We start from the raw sequence: 22,496 nt of genomic DNA on the forward strand, positions 1-22,496 counted from the left end.
CAGAGATAAAAACAACCCATGCATTTTTGGTTTTTCATTTTTGGAATAAACTGGGGGGAAAAAACGATGACCTTCAGGAGATTCTTCTCCTGCACACTCCATATGCATTTCTGCTTCGGTTTCGTGACCGTTATCACATATTATTCCTGATAGACCTTGAAGATAGGGATTATTGTGCTGTTGTTGTGTGAGGGTACTGTGCCCACAGTCCCAACAATGTGCCAAGAGCCTTGATCTATTAATCATGGTCCCAGCCAATCACACACAGGAGTCTCTAATGCAATTCCCATAGTGCTACTCTGTGTCTATTTGATTTGTGCACTGACCTGTGAGGAGTCAGTTAAGTGGCTGATATTCAGCCGGGTGTGTGTGTGTGTGTGTCCGTGTGTCCGTGCCATGTGTGTGCACGTGCACAAGTGTGTTTGCTCATGTTTTTTTATGTGTCGTTGAAGCACATTGTGTGTCATGACAATAATGTGAGCCAATTTACTCAGCATCAACCTTCCATTATGGCTTACATATAAAGCTGTGCGTGACTGGAATGCAGTCCCATAAAACATGAATATGCCTCTCAGAAGAAATCGCACATTTAACCTCATTAACCTCAAATGCATGTAGTAAAACAGACATTAATATATAGCTGGTGGTGACAACAGAAATGGCGCGTCTTTCACCAGAGATCAGATCTCCTCTGAGGATCTCATGGGACGTCTCTCCCGGGCCTGGTCCACGGACCGGCATAGGAAGAGAGATACCGCTCTTTCTAATTCGTTGTTTCTCTCCGACCGTGTCCTCTTGTGTTGGCCGTCCCTCCTGTGAGATGATTAACCTGACAGGTGTGAGGTGAGCTTAGCCTTCGTGCTTTAGCAGGCCGGTGTGGAGGGTGCACGGGGGGTCAGCGCGGCAGGATAATGGCTGCGGTCACCAGGCTGGGAGTTGGGCCATTAGGAGGAGCAGCTTTTATGAGGACCAGAACACTTCCTGGACCTCTGACCTGCAGAGGCTGCGATTGTCACTTGCAAAGTTTTACCCCTCCGTCTGAGCAATTACAGGAAAATATCGACTATGGACTGTGTTCTCAGATTCTCTGTGCTTTCCTCTCTCTCTCTCTCTCTCTCTCTCTCTCTCTCTCTCTCTCTCTCTCTCTCTCTCTCTCTCTCTCTCTCTCTCTGTCTCTCTGTCTCTCTGTCTCTCTGTCTCTCTGTCTCTCTGTCTCTCTGTCTCTCTGTCTCTCTCTCTGTCTCTCTCTCTGTCTCTCTCTCTGTCTCTCTCTCTGTCTCTCTCTCTGTCTCTTCTCCCCCCCATCTCTTATATAAATACGCTCATGCTCAGCAGTATTTAATGACATACTGTCCATTTGTTGTGGGACAGGAGTTGCTGTATTAATGACATATTTCATCACTTGTCAGATAATACTTTGTTACAAGAAAATGTGGAGCCAAAAAGTGGGGGTGAAGAGGTACGCGTCTCACAGTGATGTATGTCCTTCATTGGACACAGAACATTTAGCTTTCATTAAGAGTTAAACACGTACAAGATACATTAGCAGGGTTCAGCGGTGTCGGCCGCCGCGCGCCTCACTGTGTCCCACCCTCCTGGATGCGACGCTCCGCACCCAGCGAGGGGCAGAGACCCCGGAGGGAGGGAGGGAGAGACGGGGGAGACAGGAGGAGACGTGGAGACGGCGTGCGTCAGGGGCGCTGGAGCAGCAGATCATATCGTCTGTGCAGAGATGCTGTTTATCCCCAGACTGGGCTTTAGTAAGTTGCCAAGATGAGCTGGAGAGAGATGGAGGGGGCAGTGGGGCGGGGAGTAGAGAGGGGGGAGGGAAAGAGTCATTGAGAAGGAGAGAGAGAGAGAGAGACATTGAGGGATAGAGAGAGGGAGAGACAGAGAAGAGAGAGAGGGGGGAGGGAAAGAGTGAGTGAGTGAGTGAGAAAAGAGAGAAAGAACGAGGGAGAGTGGGTGAGAGAGAGAGCAGGAGAGGAGCAGAAAGGAGAGGTCAGTGGAAGCTCCTGCTGTCCTGTTATGAGGTATGGTCTCAAGGCCTGTCCTGGAGGTATATAGCAGGTGGTAAAGATCGCGTCTGTCTCCCTTATTGGACTATAGGCTTGTAAATTAATATTACACTGCTTTAAAACCGGTTTATTTGGAGATTTACTGGTCTCGAGTGGCAGTTGGGGGGGGGGTGTGGACAGTCTTTATTTGATCACATGTACTCCACTATGATCTTCATCAGGGATAAAGCACCTTTGAGCTACAACTCTGTACTGTGGAGGTGAAGGTTTATGTGAATCTACCTCCTATAACGTCCATCTCTGCTGTTACGGTGTAAAAATTTCAGCTGCGCCTTTCAGGGTCTGGGTTTGCAGAGACGGCAACGCTTTCAGACTCTCTGACAATTCAACTGAGGCCTCTCCCCTTTCCAGCCTCTCTCAGGTGGTTAGGGTGGAGGACTGTATCCCACTAGGTGAACAGGCCTGATCACTGTCTCGTGGATAGAGAGTAACGGATTAATGACCAGTGAGTCATCAGCTCGGCTGTGATTAAGAGACGACACCGACCTGTCTTTCTCTTTCCATCCTCACCTGAATCTGACCTCAGGGCAGCACGGTGTGTGAATGTGCGTGTCGTTTGTTTCTCTTGTGTCAAGCTGGAATCGACCAAGGCCACACTAACGTACAGTACTTCACAGGGCTATTGGGATCGAGACGTACTTTGTTCACTGGTACTATTACTATGGTAGCAATGAGGCCATGTGACTCTGTCGTGTCCCTTTGTTCAACACAAAAGAAGCCGTTGAAGGCTGCCTCTGACTCATTCCCAAGAGAAGGTTCTGTTCCTCTGAGTTAAACTGGTCCTTTCTTTGCCCCCCCCCCCCCATCCCCATCCCCCTTCCCCTCCTAGGTGCCGAGCACACTGCCACGGCAACCCTTCCTGCAGCCTTCTCGGACCTGTTACCTCACTTCCTGGTGGAGCCGGAAGACGAGTACATAGTGAAGAACAAGCCGGTGACCCTGACCTGCCGCTCCACCCCCGCCACGCAGATCTACTTCAAATGCAACGGGGAGTGGGTGCATCAGGACGACCACCTGATCGAACGCACCATCGACCCTGCCACAGGTACTCCGGAGCTCAGTTAGTCCTGTGTGTGTGTGTTTGTGTGTGTGCTGTATCTGTGTGTTAGCATGTGTATTTGTGCATGCCTGTGTGTGTGTGTGTTTGTGTCCCTACTCTGTGCATGATGAGATTGGGATGTTATTTGTCTGCCAAGTACCTGCAGCCTTGTTTTGATATTCATGAAGCATTGGTTTACTCCTACTATCCGTCTCTCTGTGATTATATCACCTTAAGTGCCTCTGTGTGCGCTAGCTCATATTAGTTATTTCCGAGTGATTATGGTGGTCTGTCAAGCCCTTGACTCATCCACATATCTGTTTGTCACCTTAATAATATGCACGTCAGTTTCTCCCAGACATTGCCGTGGAAACCTGCTTGCTCACATCCCATAATGGTTGTTTGTTTTCCTTTCTCCGGAGCCTCAGTCGACCGCCTGGCAGAAAAACACGCGTGTCATTGACGTGCCGGGGATTCAGAACTGATCTGTAACTTCAAACCTCCAATTCACATCCTGACAGATGATTGTGAACAACCAATGCGAAAATGACTAGCTTTGGGGGAAAGCAAGAACGCACACACACGAATGCACAGATGCGCACACACAAGATGTGTGCTCACACAAACACACACACACACACACACACACTCTCTTAATCTCTCTCATGACCATGATTCCACAGTAGAAGGGCGTGCTCACACCCAGAGGAACAGCGTAAGGTGAGAACCGAGGGTTTAAAGTTGAGCAGGGATGAGCAGAGATGCATAAACAAACGCACGGTGCTGCTCTCAGTATTTTTTTTTATTTTTTTTTTACAAAGTGTTCGCGCTTAATATTTTATCTTCCTGTTCCCAAATATAGAACACACTTAACATTTGTGTCACTTTTAGAACGTCAGCGAAAACTCTCGACTGTTTTTTTTTCTCCTTTTTAACTACATGACACAGGGCACAGAAGTGTCGATGCGTTGTCTGCGTTGTCGTCTGCATTCAAAGAATATAACCCTTTGTGCGAATGAAACAGGGCGTTCCCACTGCCACTCCGACAATCCACCTTGAAGACTGACTGGGGGTTTTGTCTCCCATTAAAAAAAAAAAAAAAAAGGTTCATGGCCGTCTCCGAGGCATCACGGGGCATCTCTGTGCTCCTGCAGCACCAGCCCTTGTGTAGAATGTCTGTGAGCTTCCAAGGCCTCTCCATGACTCCCTGGATGAGTCTGGCCCAGGCTCCCGGCTGTGATGAATGTGTCATATTGGGGCCGTGGAGAGATGAAGGACGCCTGGATGTCCGCCGGTATAGCTTTTCCAAGGTACTCCCATCGATCTCTCCAACGCCGCTGCTGTTTAATGTCAGCGCTGCCCAGAGGAGTTTGCTGATGGCTTCGTCTAAAGCCTCTCATCCTCCGTTAACAGGCCATAGACAGATCCTCTATGGGCTGTGAGTTTGTGTGCGCGCGTGTTTACAAGTGCATGTGTTTGTGTGCTTCTTTGAGTGTTCATGAGTGTGTGTGTGTGTGTGTAGTCACACATGCAGCCGCGCGCGCGTGCGTGTGTGCAAATGTTTGTGTGTCCTCTCGCCCTGCCCGTCACAGTCACAGTGGACTCAAAACTCTTAACTGTTTCCAAGGCAACCAGGCCTTCTATAACACTAAAAACTGGCAGATAACAACAAGGTCCGTTTGGAGGGGAATTCGACAGTTGGAAGACATGCCCGAAAATTGACTAAAAAATTGATTGACAATTTATACAGTGTGAAATGGTACAAAAAAAATTCTCGGCCCCAAAATAACCCTCTCTTCTCTCTGGGGGCTCTTTCTTCTGAGAGTTTTTAAGTGTCGGGCAGAGGGAGTTCAGGATCTCTGTGTTCCTGCTCCTCTGGTAGAGAGCCAGGGGTACGAGGGCTGCTTGTTATCCTGGTAAACCACCGCCTGTAGGATGCGTGTGCCATGGCCCACCACATGTGTCTGGCCAATCAGAGTCAAGAGGGTTTTTGTAATATCTCAGCCTCGACTCTCTGCTTGGCTTTCTGCAGACGGTCGGGATTGTAATCAAGGCCGTTCCGCCTTTCTTTGTTGTGTAAATGAGGAGACGGAGCCGCGAATAGAAATAACACTCAGAACTCTAATAGCAGAACAATAGCTACGGAACACAGGAACATTCAACAGGGGAGAAGAACTGATTATCCAGTGCCTTTCCTGGGGTTCTGCTCTCCCCCGTCACGCCCGGCTCTCGGCGTCCTTGGTGCTGAGTGCAGACACCCTGGAAGGCAGAGTGGTCCTCATCGTCAGCATCCATGCGGCACTCGATGGATTTGTTAACAAGTTTGGCAGATGGAGGTGTAGAACCTCAAACCCCTTCATAGATCACCGAGATGCATGGGTTACGCGAGCACAGAGACAACCGTGCGGAGAGCCTGCTAGGTGCTTCAGGTAATGGCATGCTTTCTGAGGACCCATGTGGTGTATTGGACCAGAGAGCACTGACCTAACCTCTGGGGACATTTCTCTAGTGTATTGGACATGAACTCCACCACGGTTCTGTCTACTGGCGTGAATACTGCCTCCCTCTCCCCCCCCCCCCCTCTCCCCCCCCCCCTCTCCCCCCCCCCCCCCATGTTGCTCTGGGAGCTCCCCCCTTCACTCTTCTCCTCTCCACTGTCAAGAGAGGGAAGGGAAAAGAACGTTGCAATTTGTCCTTCCTCTCTGGGTATCAATGTCCGCTATTGATCCATCCCCAGGAGTCTATTGGTTCTCATTACCTGTCCTCAGTAACTTATCTCAATAGTGTGGCTGTGGCTGCTTCAAAGGCACTGCCCCCTCCTCCCTAAACCCCACTCCATCATGGTGTGGCCTCGGTCCAGCCTCCTCTCCCCTCCCCCACACCAGCTCGCCCCAGGCTTCCCTCCCACTCTTCATCGAAAACAGCGAGGACATGAAGATGAGAGGCGAGGCCCTAATAAATATATAGATGCATCCTGTGCCGAGGAAATCGATGCTGACAGTGTGTTTGCATTAGATTAGGAGATGCTCTTCCCTTGTATGATTGGCCATCAGACAAGTGTTGAGAGGGGGGTGGGGGGGGTGAGATTGGCATTTGAGACGAGAGGTTTATTTGATTGTGTTTACGTTTCATCATCTGGCGTTGATGGGGGCGGTTTATATCCCCTCTGACTGCAGAGAAACCCTTTCAGGTGGAAAATCCGCACACACTTTGCACACGACATGTTTGAAAAGAAGTCGACGAGCGTCTTCCAACGACAACCAGAGATTAGATTCTCAGGCTGATTGAAATGATTGCGTACAGCTGCGCAACAAAGAAAAACAACGCACGGACCAGAATAATCAAGTGCTGCACAGGATCACCTGGGGCTGTTCCAAATTCATAGTCTGTACTTCGAGTACTCAGACTATGCGTACACACACCCACACAGACACACACACACACACACACACAGGCTCCTACACTATGAATCCTAACCTTTAATGCAGGAACGTAACCTCTTCCTCCATCCTGGGAAAACCCAATCCCCTGTCCTCTCATCAATCCTAAGAAATCTAAATACCACATTCCACGTACCCCGTAAATCTGTTAAATCTATTCTATCTATTATTCCCATAAATAGAACCAATCATTTTTTACGGCGCCATTGTCCCAAGGCTTTGTCTCTGGACACTGTCAAGATTTCATTTATGTCAAATATGTCTTTTCTGATTGATCGAATCCGGGATTTGAGCATTTTATCAGTGATGTGTGATCTGAGTGGAGATAAGCCGGATTTAGTCAGGAGCACATTTTAATACTTCAACACTTGGATCTCGTAGCCAGAAGCCTCTCCCTTCATCCTCTGATCTTTCTCTCTCTCTCTTTCTCCCTCTCCCTCTCGCTCTCTCTCAACACTACAACAAAGAGCATAACTCCCCTTCATTTTGTAGTCACTAAAATTTCACACAAATTCAGGTTGAGAAGTTAAGAGTCCCCGTAATGGCAGTGGGATTCCTCAACAGTGATTAAACATGATCTTTAATGGGATATCGAAGAACAATCCAGACACAATTTAAGCCAAAGCCGATAGTCCTGCTCGCCAGACGGTAATGAATAGGTGGAAATAAGAGAAGTAGGCTGATGAGGATAATATAGTCCCAAACGAAGGCAATGGCCTTGTACCACCTGCTCTGCATCGATCACTGGAGAAGGGGGCTAATTGATAATGCATTATTAGCTGCATCCCATAATGGGACTTGTATATAGCGGGGAGGGGGGGGGAGGTTTGGCGACGAGGCACCGGAAAACAGATGGCAAGGTCAATTGTTCCTGTGACACATCTGCCAACGCGTTCCATTAGGCTTCTTCTGCAGGTCAGCGCAGTCGTGTGTGTGTGTGTGTGTGTGTGTGTGAGTACGTGCTTGTGTGTCTCTGTGTGTGTATAAAACCAGTCCACGCCTTCCCTATAGGACGTTGATAGATTCCTGCCCCTAACAACATGGAAGTGATGAGGGTGACATGAAATTGAACTGAAGGACTGTTGGTACTTCCTCCTGGTTTTCCTCTTCAAAGTGCCATACAGCAACACAACCACACTTATTAACCTGTCCTTCAAAAGCAGCAGTAGATGCCCCAGTTGATAAGGCTGTCTAGCATTTTCTTTAAACAGGTTGTCTCAGCAGTGATTGAGGCCAGCAAACAAGCGGAACATCCTTCCTTCCCTACAGGTGTTTGGCCATTAGACAGATATGTCAGCACCTCTGGCTAGCCAGACACGAACTGCAGTTATAACCGACCCTAAAATCCTCAGCAATTAGCGGAACAATAGAGAAAAAAATTAATTATAGTATGTCAACAAACAACGTTGGGGTTCCAATCGCCCTCGCAAAAAAGTTGAGCCTTTGTCCTCCCACAGATGGGCCATGTCTCGTCAGACCCTCAGACCCTGCCTGGGCTTTCTGTAAAGTAATTACAGTTTTGTCACTCGCACAAAAGCTGTGCTCTTGCTGAAAGTTGGAATGCTCTGTGTCTGCACCGATCCTTTCACACTGGCCACGTCTCGTTCTCTTCCTCTCAGGGACAAAATCCCCACTGTGAGACGGATAGATAATCAATGCAATCACACTTGATTTGATTTGTTTGAGTGTGTGTGTGTGTGTGTATGTATATGTGTGGGTCTGTGTGTATTCTCTGTACAGAATGCGTGTTTGTCTGTGGTTGGTGATATTTACCATCATAGATTATTACATCGAAGGTGTGATCCGAGAGGACAAACTGATCCTCAGTCCTACTGTAGTTTATGAGCAGCTTTACAAAATGAAATACCAACAGTCCTCCAGGCTCTTCATCTACAACCAGGAAATTGAAGGATAGGGTCTTGTGTTTAGGATAAGAATCAACGAAAGTAACAGTACAGACTGACAGCTGGCCCGGCCACCTGCCACGCATACTGTTAGAATCGTTATACAATGGTGGCTTATTTTTTCCAGTTTTTTTGACTGGCTGTGTAATTACCCTGTTCCAAACTTCCTGTGCTCTCACTCAAAGAACGAAAATTCCTCTTCTGTGACTGAGCGCTGAGGAGGGAGGGCGGGCGGGCGGCAAAGTGGGAGTTGGTGTTGCCGATCAACACCTGCTCCACTCAGATTGGTTTAAAAATAGGGATTCCGGGAGGGATGGGGACATGACAGCTAAATAGTCTGTGGAGATTCCTTGATAGGCACAGGAACTCACCAGTTGACAGTCTACGCTCCGCGAGTGTGGCCCCAAGGAGCCAATTCACCATCACATCTCTGTGTGGTCAAACAAACCAAATCACAGCCCTCGTTTTTGTCAGGTAGACAACGGCATCAGTGTGAGGTGTGTGTGTGTGTGTGTGCACGCTGTTGAGACATAGTAAGTGCTGTTATTTCTGTGACCAAGGAGGAAGCAACAGCCCTCTCTGGCTGGAAAAGGAAATACCTGCCTTTTAGAACCTACCTCATGAAAGACGTTTCTACAACGCAAATCATTTACGTACGACATGATGTGGTTTGGAATTAGATAAGCACCTTCAAAACACCTTGTGTGAAGCCAAGTCATTGTGGCCGTCTGGCTGTACAAAGACACACATACTCAGACACCAAGATGAAATGAAAACAGTCAGACACTCCTATTAAAGTATGCATGAGAGCTACACGGCCATATTGGAGAGTGAACGTACATGTATACCGCCACTCATAAATATAACATTATATAGAAATGCGAAAACATGCCGTGAGACGAGAATTCTAATAAGTCAGAACGCCTCTCAAAACGCCTGGAAAATAGTTGTGTAAAGTTTGTGGGTAAAGGCTTTCCTGGCCTGGCTACTCCCTTAGGGTGTTTTCAGAATCTTGCTTCTTGTTGTGCAGAATATTTACATTCGCCCACACACCTCCGTCGGATTAGCTCAAACCCCTGCCTGCCGTCTTTCCCTGCTCTGCCGTCCAGGGGGCCAAGAGGGACCAACTGTTGGTGAGGAGGGCGAGGAGGGTGAGGGGAGAGGGGGGGGGGAAGAGGAGGGGGAAAAAACGTAATGCAATTTGTATGGTGCAAAGCAATCACCGACCAGATGGGAGCTCCACTTGTGCCTCGTTCCCCCTCCCCTCCCCCCCTCTCTACCTGTGAGAAGGGTTTCTTATTTACTCCAGCGCCCGAGGCCGTGTCAGAGAAGAACCAGGGAGAACATGTTAGCCCGTGCAAATTATCGCTGCTTTCATGTGGCTAACATGCTATCAGATCCGCCCACTCAGAGAGGTGTAATGGAAGCTGGAGCCAGACAGACGCTCCCAGGCCTCCCATCCGACAGCGTCTCATCCCAGGAAGGAGCAGGTGTGTCGGCCAGATAAAGACCCGCGGGGGGGGGGGGGGGGCGGGGGGCGGAGGGAGGGAGGGGGCAGGAGGGGGCCAGGGGGTGTCTGGGCGGAGGTTCCAGTCCCCGTACCCTGGAGCCCCATGGCAGGCTCCTGCCAATCACAGGGTCAGGCTGGGAGATAAAGAGTAATTACCAAGCAGGGGGATTGTGGGAAAGCGGCGTATTTGTTTATTAGGATAAGCGTGCAGTTAGGTGGATGTAAAGGTTAGGCAACCTCACGAGAGAACGACGTAAGGATGGGGGGGAGGGAAGGAACACCAGGTTAATAAAGTGAAATGTCAACCTTTGTGTGCTGTTCTTTACAGGCAAACGATAGGTGGATGTTAGTTAGGGCTGTTTGTCTTTACACATTGCAAATGCAGAGTTTGTTGAGAGACAAAGCTATTCTGAAGTTCTGCAAATGAGTTCATTTACACATTCTAAACCCCACAAACACCTGTGCATCTAAAAACTTGTTTGGTCTTGATCTCCTTGTCTGACATGCTTGTTGTTATTGTTGTGATTTCCTGTCTGGGAGTAGCATGGTGAGAGCAGGGTGGTGTGGTGTTGTGACTGCCGAGACTAATGTCAGAGAGAGAAGTCTCACTCTCTGCTGCTTGGAGGATTGTGCAAATCACAATTAATAAAGATGACTGAGCGACGGCAAAATAAGGATTCGCTCCCCCGACTGAGGTGTTGACAGAAGACATGCTGCCGTGTGACTCACATCCTTCACCAGAACAACATTTCATTCTTGTAATTGACTGCAATATGTGGAGGATTACTGAGTCGTCTGTAAACAACGCATAACCGTTTTGAGCAACCGGGTTTAGTTACAAGTAAGCAATTAAAATACCAGTGGAAAAAGTTGTTTTTCAAAGACCATTAGCAAGTAATTAAACAAGCAAAATGTCATGTTGGAATGATGCACTCTGCCTTATCCATGACTCACAACAAGACACTTTTTGTACCTCGTCTCTCTGGTTTCCTTGACCAGTGTTTCATCTTTCACAGCATTCTTACCTCCATTCGTCTCTTAGACAGAGTCAGCATCTGTAAACAGAGCAACTGCCTGTCTCTCCTTGAAGTGGCATTGGCCTGGACCTAGCTGGATAGATTGGCGCGCCACAGTACCTGCTTGCCTGTTTGTCAGCCATGAATAATCTAGAACGACATTCAGGGCACCATTGGGGGCCTTGCTAGGCGCATCCATTGTAGAGAATGGACAGCTCAATCAAAAGGGCCGCTTCAGAAAGCTGGTTCTAACCAGAGGCAGGGCCTTGACCCAAAAGTCTGGCCTAGTGACTGAGGCTTGACCTCGCTGGCAGGGGCCCCTGGCCCACAGCACGTTCAACAATAAGGTCTCTCGGCCTGCCCCCCTCTCTTCCTCCTCTCTCTCTCTTTCTAATAGAGCCATGCGTCACCTACAAGGCCAGAGTCTTCCTGATTGGAGACAGTAATGATGACACCATATATTGCCACCCTCTCTCTCCTTCTCTCCCCCGCTTTCACTCTCCCTCTCTCTCTTCTCTGTATCTCCCTCTCTCTATCCCTCAATGTCAGCTAACTGAGGCCACTCATCACCCACCTATTTAGGATGTTAATGGAGAAGAGTTGGCAGGTTGTAGCTTTCATTTGCTTGTGTCCTTGGTGCTAATGTAGTGGTCTCCTTGGCACAGTGGCCCATTCCGGGTCATTTACATTTGGGGATATTTTTTACGTTGATTGGTTTTATATCAGTTGCAACCCTGTCATAGCAAAGAAATTTATCACACACTTAGGAAATCCTTAGCCCTTCCTATGAATGCAAACTACCTGCAAAGAACAACTTGAACAATGATATTCACTTCATGTTATGTTACTTTATGGTCATTATTTTTGTCATAACCGTGGTCGTAGATGAGGAAGATGAACCTAAGGAGAAAACAACAGGATATAGTGGAACAAGAAGCAAATACAGCCAAACAGGATCGAGTCAAACAGGATCCAATCAAACAGGAAACAGGATCGAGTCAAACAGGAAACAGTCTTAACAGGAAAACCGGATCCATTCTAACAGGAAACAGGATGCGCAGTCACACCCTGTCTGCTGACTGACAGAGCCCGTTGTTTTCTGTCTCTGTCCCCACACACAGCATGTTCTCCGTGGCGTGTTCCCAGGTGTACAGTCCCAACCCTAATCCCCCTTCATCCACTCATGAAGCCCAGCACCACACACAGTGGGGATGCAACCTAATTGAATTTCCTTGGTCACAATGAACACACATTCAAACCTGCCAGTTCCAGTCCCTGCTTTTGATAAGCAAATGACCCCCGCGGAATTGAGGTCAAAGCCTGCGAAAACAAGAGTGAGAGAGAGAGAAAGAAAATCTTCGTCTCAGACGAGCCCGATATCGACTCATGGAGGATTGAGTCCAATGATGTTTACCCTGTGTGTGGAGCCCCTCTGAACTCCAGAGCGTCTTCACCCAGACCTCACACACACACACACACACACACACACGTATACACACCCAGGACACACGCTCCCAGGAACATCTGTAGACGGCTGTGCACACACACACACACACGGATGGATATATTTACATACAGTCTATGCAGATATGCACACACATTTGTAAACACACACAATACATGTACAACACATTCCCTTCCCACGCTGTGTCGGTGCCCTGGTCTCTCTGCAGGTGAGAGTCTGCATTCAGCAATCTGACTGTTCCCTTCATACATTCAGATAGAGAGCAGCTGTGAATGTTCATCTGGATGCCACAGACAGACAAGCAGCATCCAGGCTCCTATCAGTAGTTGTCACTGTTACAGCTTCTGTGGGACTTGGCCACATCATTGAGAGAGGAGGTAGTGTAGTAAGAACATTCCAGTGGCATTGTTGTGTACAAAACAGTCCCAGCTTCTGTTGCAACTGCAGCCTCTATTCCATCCCTGGCCTAGTCCCAGCCCCAGCCTAGTCCCAGCCCCAGCCTAGTCCCAGCCCCAGCCTAGTCCCAGCACCAGCCCTGAGTCTCAGTCACCATAGTGTGATTGACAGGGTCATGTCAGTTAAGCGTCAGTGCCTTAACTAAATCTCCATTTTACCCAGGGCTAGGGAAAATAACCAACAATGTTGCAGTGAATAAAATAAGTTGCCAACAAAATAGCCAAATAATGGGATTCTTTTACTTTAACCGTCAATCATTGCATTGAGGAGCATGTGTGTGTGTGTATGTGTCTGGATAGATGTGTGTATGTGAGAAAGTGTGTATGTTGATGGGTGTTGCCAGGTCAACCCTTCTCATTTCCATATGGAGTCCCGTAACCCTGGCAGCATGCGCTCGCCAGTGCATAAGCCGCATCAGCTGACCTATTGCATCAGAATGAAAAATGAGAGAGGGGGCTCGGTCTGAGTCCAGAATTCAAAGTGGTGTCACTCCCCTGGTCATGAATATTGCACGGACGCCCAGGGAAGTTTGGAGTACGGGCTGATTCTGAGATGAGCTGAAACTCCAAACTCAGTGGAGGGTAAATCATAAAACTTCTTAATTACTTAAGAGGGGCTGTGATGTAGACACTGTCTCAGATGGTTGCCGTGGTGGTTAGAGTGTAATTTCCTAAGATTCCCACAGGCAGGTTCTGTGTCACATACCATGCAAGCATGACAGACCCTTTAATCAATACTGACAGAATTGCAACACAGGGTAGTCAGGGCACTTTGTGAAGCCCAGCTATTTCCAATTACAGGTAGGCTTCCATGAATCAATACATACAGTATATACCAGACTTATCTTTGTGTAGTGGTGCAGAGGGAAATCCACATCTGAAGGTGACCTTCAGAAAAAGTACAGTTTGAATCAGGATTCCATGTACCTGAATGTTCAGTGAGGGTAAAAGAAAAACAACCAGGAGACAAATTGAAATGATTTGTATTACTTTTTCTCAGTGCTGTACAACTTAGTGCAGTGGGTTTTGCTGTGACACCCCAGGAATAGATGGTATTTTGTCTCATTCATTAATTGGAGTGAAATTGGACACAGTGAGTCATCACAGTGTTTCAGAGTGCTACAGGAAGGTGTTGTAGACAGGATGCAGGTAGTGTAATTATGAGGAGAGAAAGCGATAAGAAAGCCAAATGCAATTACCCAGCCAGCTAATCAGAATGTCAGATTGCGTGCTGCCATATTTCTCACCCTCCTCCACTGTTGCTCATGCTTTGCATCTCCAGAAAGATCTTTAGTCATTTCACACCTAGCCTCTGCTCAACAAGAGTCGGGCTTATACGAGTTTACAGTTTTGGAACACTGTTGCCCTAAATGCTCTGTGAATTTAGACCATGTTAGACAACTAATGTGATCTGGGGGGGTTCAGGTTATGGAGGACTGGGAGTAGCTACTCCATTAAGACGGCAACTACGATAGGGGGGGGGGGGTCATGTCATAGCCCCACTCGCATTGAAATGCCAAATTTGTTTGATAAAAAAACCCCAAAAACTTCAATTTCGACAGGAGGAAAATCGGCAGTATCATCACAAGTGTTTACATCGGCAGAGCACTGTAATTGCGGTATAGGTTCACCGGTCTGATGGGTGCCACTTAGAACACAAGCCTGGATGAGTTTCCTACAGGAACCTGAGCCCGACGGGTCCTGGACAGAGAGAGGGCTTGAGGGGCCGCTGGAGAGTGACACTAAGTGCTTTCAGCTAAATGACAGTTAGAGGAGAGCGACCCCGGCTCTATGAAGATCAACAGAGCCGGCGGGGTGGACGCGTCGGTGTGTCAATTTGGAGGAGATGCCGGGGTGGAGTAGGGAGGGAGCGTGGCCCCGCGCTGTCGGGTCGGGGTCTGAGCATTCAGTCTCTCTAAGGTCTGGAGACAGAGGAGAAGGGGTTTGAGAGAGAGCCTAGTGAAAACACGGCTGTCGTTCCATAAGTGAGGAGTATCTGTGTGTGTGTGTTAAGTGTGTGTGTTTTGAGAGCTACGTAGGGATTGTGTGTGTGGAAGTGGAGGTAGGACACTTGGCCACGATCACGGTCAGTGTTCAGGAAAACTACCACTGGTCTGAGAAGGGTGAGCGAAGAAAATATCAGTGGAAAAACTGTCTCCTGAACATGAAACAACAGTAGAACTAGATGTGATTAAATAAAGAAGAAAGAAAAAAACAGTTCATCCAGTGTCAACACAGTTTTGCGATAATTTTTCATCTCTTTATTATTAATTCTTTTTTTTCCAAGACCTCTACATCTATCTCTGTTCATTTTGTTTGCCTAACTTTTTGTTTTCTGTAGTACCTCCCACGCGTGCTCATAACAAGAGACTCTTGCTAGTCGACTTCTGTCTGCTCGGCAGTAATGAACACTGTTTGTCCAGGTGCCTCTAAGGTTAGAGCACAACACATTCACCTCCAGAGATGAACATATTCCTGTGGAGGAGAAAAAAATCTGTGGCTTCGCTGAGTGTTTCTCATTCCCTTGTTGTCTCATAAATGACCGTGACAAAGGCCCACATTACCTCCCTCGGAACCCCCCTCCCGATGGCTCCCGGCAGTTCCTCTCCTTCTCCCCGGTTAACAAGCACTGTTGTTATTTGATTACGGTACTCTGCTTGTTTGCGCGGGCCCCGTGCTGCAGAGGAAGGACTCTACCGTCGGCTTGGGTTCAGTGAGCTTCTCCCGGAGCTTTAGACTCCTCCTCCTGCTGCTCGTTATCCACTTACGGGAACAAGCTAAATTGTGAGGAAGCTGACTATGTGATTGTCTAGACGCGTGTTTTGATTGGATGGAAGTTTTCTGTTAGCACTAACTTTTGCCCCTTGTTTCCTTTCTGCAGCGCTGCCTATCATGCAGGTGAAGATCGACATTACCAGACAGCAGGTGGAGAAGATCTTCGGCCTGGATGAGTACTGGTGCCAGTGTGTGGCCTGGAGCACTACAGGAACCCAGAAGAGCCAAAAAGCATATGTGCGGATTGCCTGTAAGCAAAGATCGAAAACTCTTTTCTTGCTACCAAGAAATAGACTAACTTGTCACACACTTGTTACAAGAGCGATGTAAGAACCGCATGTTTAGTTCAGTTGTTTATGATGTTGTGAGAGTCTGTCATGAGGATAAGGAGCCTAAAGGAGGGGAACCTAGTCAGCCCACAGAGTCAAGGATGCATTTGAAGACACACACTGTTATAATGTGATTAAGATTCCGCTAAAATGGGCTTCCTGAGGTAACGCAGATAAGCAGAATGATCAGACCGGGATCTGGGGTAATACATCTGCTAGGAGGCAGTCCTGAAAAGGAGCACACTAAATTAGGGTTTTCATGGGCAAATCCTCAGTAGATAGAGTATATCAGTGACACGCCCTATGATGAAAATAGCTGGAATAAAAAATGAAAAAAAACTGAATTGAAATTTATGACTGTGCCGCCGCCATAAATCTGTCGAGGGAACACAGAGAGACTTCCCCAGCCGCAGCCTCAAAGGCTTCATTAGGAGAAGCCATTTTGCATCCGAGTTTTATAGCATCCGCCTCTATTAATTCAGGCATAAATATGCATTGTTCTAGACAGCTAAACGTAACACTGTCTCAAAAGAAAATGCCTAGCGCTCCTAAAACGCATCTGCCAACCTTGTACGCGTGCCTCACAAAGTCACACACATGTAGGATGAGGGCACTCTTTCACGTGCACGTGCATGTGTGTACGGCATGCGCACGTTCAGACACACTCGCATACATGCACACGCTCACACACACACATGCATGCACACACTCTCCCACACGTTTGAACCTTCCAGAACTGTTAGATCTTCCGTCACCTCAAGTCCCATTATATCGTCTTTAATTAAATTAAATGTCAAGGAGCGATCTGTTCATCTCAGTGTTTCTCTAAGCATGATTGCTCAGGACAGGCCCAACATCTGCTTTATAGAATCTGTCTCAGGAAGCCCAGCAATCTCATTGGTTGGCAGTGTGGTGCCATGCTGTTTTTGTTGTTGCTGTGAGTCACAACAGGAAGTGAAAGGACTCAAGGCTGCCCGAACGCTACCAGCAATGCTACAGCTGCTGCCCTAACAACTGGTCTGATTCATACAACACAATGCCTAGTTCCCCCCCACAAGGCCCACCCCACTTGAAATAAAGTGGTAATTGCTTCCACAACGTAGCTCGGGCTGTTGATAAATGGTAGATCTCACACTGTTGTGCACAGGGAAACACAGTGGTAAATACCCCCCCCCCCCCCAGTCTGAGGCTGGGGCTTGGGCTAAAGCTGGGGCTGGGGACAGGGAGAAGATGTTGTGGGGAGAGGGGAAGAGAGGAGAGTGGAGGGAAGCTGGCGATGGAGGGACCAAGATAATGTGTTGCTTTGGTTTTGATGCCTGAGCCCTCTGGCAGTATTCAGGCATCCAGCATGAAGCAGCCTGCAGACTGTAAAAAACACACCACAGATATGGACCTCAGAACAGAATCTGCTCACATAGAGCTACTGACAACATGTTTTCAAAGCTGTGTGATGTTTTGGTGATGAGATAACATCAGGGGGATTTGCATACGGTCCCTGCATATTTTAATGAGAACATTTCAGTGCGTCTGATTCGTGTTTCGTTTGTGTTTTCTTTTCCCGGTGTCCAGACTTGAGGAAGAACTTTGAGGAGGAGCCAATGGGGAAGGAGGTGGCGTTGGACCAGGAAGTGCTTCTCCACTGCCATCCTCCGGAGGGCATACCACCGGCTGAGGTTAGACACACAGAACACAGGGTCGATTCTGACATGGGTACAGACCAATGATCGTCGTACCCTAACCCAAGCTTAATTTCCCACAAAATTCACCTCCACTATCAGGTCTAGTGATGCAAAACTTGACCTTTAGTCGTGTAGGGTCATCGTCATGCTATAAGGGATGGGGCCACCCCTGGAAAGAAGAATTACACCTCCAATTATTTCCTCTCATTGATTTATGATCACTTTTACATCTTTGGGAGGCCATATATCAGAGCGGCTCGTCACATCAGTCAGCCCCGGCCACGAGGCCTAACTCCTGCTCTGGCAGAGACACATCCATAATTCATGACTGTGTTTGCACTCCCCCCCCCCCCCCTCCTTCTCTGTCTCGCTCTCTTCCTCCGTCTCCTGCTCTCCCTCTTTCCCTTGCTGTAGTTCTCTCTCTCTCTCTCTCTCTCTCTCTCTCTCTCTCTCTCTCTCTCTCTCTCTCTCTCTCTCTCTCTCTCTCTCTCTCTCTCTCTCTCTCTCTCTCTCTCTCTCTCTCTCTCTCTCTCTCTCTCTCTCTCTCTCTCTCTCTCTCTCTCTCTCTCTCTCTCTCTCCCTCCCCCTGCCTCTTCCTCCCACCATATAGCTGTCTCTCCTTATCTCTCTTTTTCTCTCTATCTCTGCCATCCCTCCTTCAGTGGTCTTGTTCGCCCCTCCTTATCTAGAGGAACTTCTCATCCGTGCCTCTCTTGTTTCTGCACAAAGTAACATCCCAGCCTCCGCCAGTTAGTGTATGCCGCCCATAGCTACTGGGTGAACCCTGATCCTCTTGAAGCAGGCAGTGACCATAGCAACGTGTCTCCAGGTGGAGTGGACGAGGAACGAGGATCTGATCGACCCGGCCAGTGACCCCAATTTTTTCATCACGGCGGACCATAATCTCATCATCAAACAAGCCCGCCTGGCAGACACGGGCAACTACACCTGCGTGGCCAAGAACATCGTGGCCCGCCGCAAGAGCACCTCCGCCACCATCCTCGTCTACGGTAGGTGACCCCTCTCCTGTCACCAGCAAGCATGAGTCAGCGCTCTGTACACAGTGGAACAAGTGAGTCGGAGCCTGTTCTGGGCGAGGCAGAGAACACTCAGACCTGTGTAGAGAGACCTTGCTGTGCTTGCATGGCCACAACTCTGACCCTGCATTCACAAACGACTTCACCCTTACTGTGGCACAGACGGTCACCCTGACTGGCCTGTCAGGGTGTCAGCCTCTCTCTACGTCATGTGGCGGTGGATACATATTTTTGCGTTCAAACCAATGGAACAATAAGGCCGCAAAGTCATGATTTCTCCACATTGGAAAACCAAGTCTGTCCCAAGTTGTCTCATTACATGAAGAGGGGGAAGGTGCGGCTACACAGCTCCACCACGTCCCCTCCCTCGTACGAGGCCACACAGCCCAGAGAGGAGAGCCTGGGTCTTAGATCCCCCTGCCCCACACACACCCTATCCCCCACCCAGAGGCAAGATGGGAAAGGAAATTGAATTAACAGCAAACTGTAAATAATGACTTGGCTTGATAAGCAGACTGACCTTTATTAAAATGCAGAGGAACAGCATATTTTCCAGCACACAAGACTCCCAGGGAGCAGGCAGTACTAACGTTTGCATACATTAGCGCCCGCCTTAATTCTCAGCTACAAGCAAACAGGAGCTGGTAATCGCTGGGGAGAGCATCATGAAAGCTTCTCTGTGCGCTGGGGAGAGAGGCACAGTCTGGTACCATGTCTGCCTCGCTTACCCAGCCTGTCTGAGAGGATATAGTAATGGGTGCATGCTGTGTCGTACACCCCATCAAAGATACTTGTTAGTCTATGTTCAGGATCACTGGGGGGGGGAAAACGGGTATGAATGAAAAAAATATTTGCTGGCCAATTTCTTCTAGGTTCACGGGTAATGGTCGAGAATAAGAACTGGTTAATGCAGAGTAGTTCAGTTTCCTCTCTGGGACAAATGGACTGCCATTCCGTCAGCCTTGACGAAGAACAGGCCAGAGAAGTGATTGCTCTCTGATAATACAGAGCACATGCTGACATGTTCTTGTGCTGTGATTGAAAAGCTTGCCCCGTGATTGTTTTTTGTTGGTGTTCTTGACAGAATCAAAGTAGAAATGATTGTTGAGCCCATAACATTTGCTCTTTAAGGTATGCTTTTCTTTGGACTGTCAATCATCGATCAGTCGCTCTTGGAGCCATGAAATTGGGGACAAATGACATGAAACGGGAGTTTGCCTCCCAGTTTCTTCCAACCTGCGCTACACCTGCGGTGTGCAATGTATTTCTGTGGTTCCATTAATTGTGACAAAATCCCAGATTCAGGGATCCTATTCAGAAGACCCGTCATGACTTTGTCGTTAAGGTATCCTCTGTGACAGACGACACTTCCTCTTTGCGAGCCGCTGGGCGATCAGAACCGGGTGAGCCAAGTCTTCTCCAAGGGGAGCTGGGACGAGATCCGGAGATGTATTTTAATGAGCCACACTGGCGAGGCTGGTGAGGCCGTGCTAAGAGGTAATCAGGCGCTCCAGTCGCCTGGCAATTTACCTCTCGCCATGGTGGGCAATCAATCCCTCACAGAGGGCAAGGAAATGATTCAGCCACAGCGCAGAGCGCAGGGGACGCACAGGGGGAAATTAGAGAGGGGGGGTGGGGGGGGGGGGGGTGGAGAGGAGGGCAGTACCACGTCAAGAGAACAGAACCATGGTTCAAGTCAACAAATTAGGTAATTTGGTAGCAGATTCCTGGTTGCTGGGAGTCCTGTCCCAGAGACTAAATAGAGCACACTGTTGATTAGAACTTCACCTCGTTGATTTGATCCAATCAACTGCCAGGATCTAATTATATCAATTATGTGGCAATAGCAGGCCAAAGACCAGAGGCTGGTTGTGATGGGAGACTGAACTGTGGTACACATGGATCTGTGCTGTGGGTGGACCAGGGCGGCTGTAGAGTCAGGACTTTACTTTGTGGTGGGAAATGCCAAGGAAATTACCTGGCAGCGTGCAGATGAATGATAGCTTTTTTACTCTGACGGCTTTAAAGTGGATTGGCATTTATTAAGTAGTCTGTTAAGTAGTTAAAGTCTTATTTGTCGGAAATTGATTTTCTCTTTTTTGATGGATTTGTTATATGGTAGAAGAATGGGGTCTTTTTGACTTAGATTCTTTTAGGGATTACCTAAAACCTGAATACTTTACACCCTGTCTTGAGGGAAGTGATTTTTGTTTTGGCTCACACTGTGTTTCTGATGTAGACACAGGAAGTGCACCCTGTTATTGGCTGTTGGTCGTGTAATTGCAGTGCTGGGAGAGAGAGATTTGTACACATTACTGTCTATACCGTCGCCATGACTTTAGCAACACACCTCTCTCATTGGTGCATGTCGGGTAATCCTGACTGCTCTGTCCCCCCTCCCTCCGTCATCCCTCACTCCATCATCCCTCCCTCCGTCATCCCTCCCTCCCTCCGTCATCCCTCCGTCATCCTTTCCTCCCTCCCTCCATTATCCTTCCCTCCCTCCGTCATCCTTCCCTCCCTCCCTCCGTCATCCCTCCCTCCATCATCCCTCCCTCCGTCATCCCTCCCTCCCTCCGTCATCCCTACGTCATCCTTTCCTCCTTCCCTCCATCATCCCCCTCCCTCCCTCCATCATCCCTCCGTCATCCCTCCCTCCCTCCGTCATCCCCCTCCCTCCCTCCATCATCCCTCCCTCCGTCATCCTTCCATCCCTCCGTCATCCTCCCTTTCCTCCCTCCGTCATCCTTCCCTTACTCCGTCATCCCCCTCCCGCAATCATCCCTTCCTCCATCATCCCTCCCTCCATCATCCCTCCCTCCATCATCCCTCCCTCCGTCATCCCTCCCTCTCGTGGCGTGGACAGTTAATGGAGGCTGGTCGACCTGGACCACCTGGTCGGCCTGCAGTGCTTCCTGTGGGCGTGGCTGGCAGAAGAGGAGTCGGAGCTGCACCAACCCCGCCCCGCTGAACGGAGGCACTTCCTGCGAGGGCCAGAGTGTCCAGAAAAGCGCCTGCACGGCCACCTGTCCAGGTAACTCCCAGGTCACTTCCTGTCCTGTGGCGCTCCGTTTCCTGTGGCTTCGCTTTTTGTGGCTGTCCATTCTTCTTCTTTTTTTTTGCATCAGCTGCTAGAAGCATTCGTCCATGTTTTAGTTTGATTGCAATTTTTTGACTTTTTTTATTATTATGCTGATGATTTGTCATTTTACTTGGCAGGGCATTAGCTAGTTTCTGTGTGATTAAACAGGCTTCAGTGAAGTGGTATCAACAGAGACCTTTAATCTTCACAACAACCCTCATAGCTAATGAAGTACTGTATCATTAGACTTCATTCATATGTCTCTCTCTCCCATCTGCAGACATGTCAATTTCACCTGACTCCTTAAAGAGACATCGCCAGGACACTGTGTCAGGGCAGCGAGTACATCTGTTATTGCATAGTGCTCAAGCCATGTTGTAAATATGAGCAATAAAAAGCTGAATTATGGCCCAGCTTGTGCGCCAGGTTTTACGCGTGAGGAGTTAAGGCGTATTTGATTCGTCTCCCATCCCGTCTCCCATCCCGTCTCCCCTGTGTGGAGGCTGAGCAGCGTGCCTGATGCTGAGCACAGGATATCGATCCCTGGCAGAGCCCGAGATGGAAGGCTGCCTCGTATACAGGCCCCGCATTAGCCTCCTGACGGAGAGAGTGAAGGAGGAGCGGGAGGGTGGAATAAACCGAGGACACGGAGGGAAGGAGAAGGATTGTGGAAAGGGGTGGAGGGAG

The 22,496-nt window shown here is 48.7% G+C and overlaps 1 protein-coding gene across 1 annotated transcript; it reads left to right on the plus strand.

Moving 5' to 3' along the window:
* Window positions 1–1,430: 1,430 nt before the first annotated feature.
* Window positions 1,431–21,761, plus strand: LOC134016753 (netrin receptor unc-5 homolog; the record flags this gene model as incomplete). The annotated part of the gene is made up of 6 exons (XM_062456064.1): window positions 1,431–1,459; window positions 2,834–3,123; window positions 15,789–15,932; window positions 17,581–17,684; window positions 18,520–18,700; window positions 21,594–21,761. Coding segments are annotated over exons 1-6 (916 nt in total), but the record flags the coding sequence as incomplete, so codon positions are not given.
* Window positions 21,762–22,496: the final 735 nt, after the last annotated feature.

Source organism: Osmerus eperlanus, unplaced genomic scaffold (genome assembly GCF_963692335.1).
Source record: "Osmerus eperlanus unplaced genomic scaffold, fOsmEpe2.1 SCAFFOLD_186, whole genome shotgun sequence".
NCBI lineage: Eukaryota > Metazoa > Chordata > Actinopteri > Osmeriformes > Osmeridae > Osmerus > Osmerus eperlanus.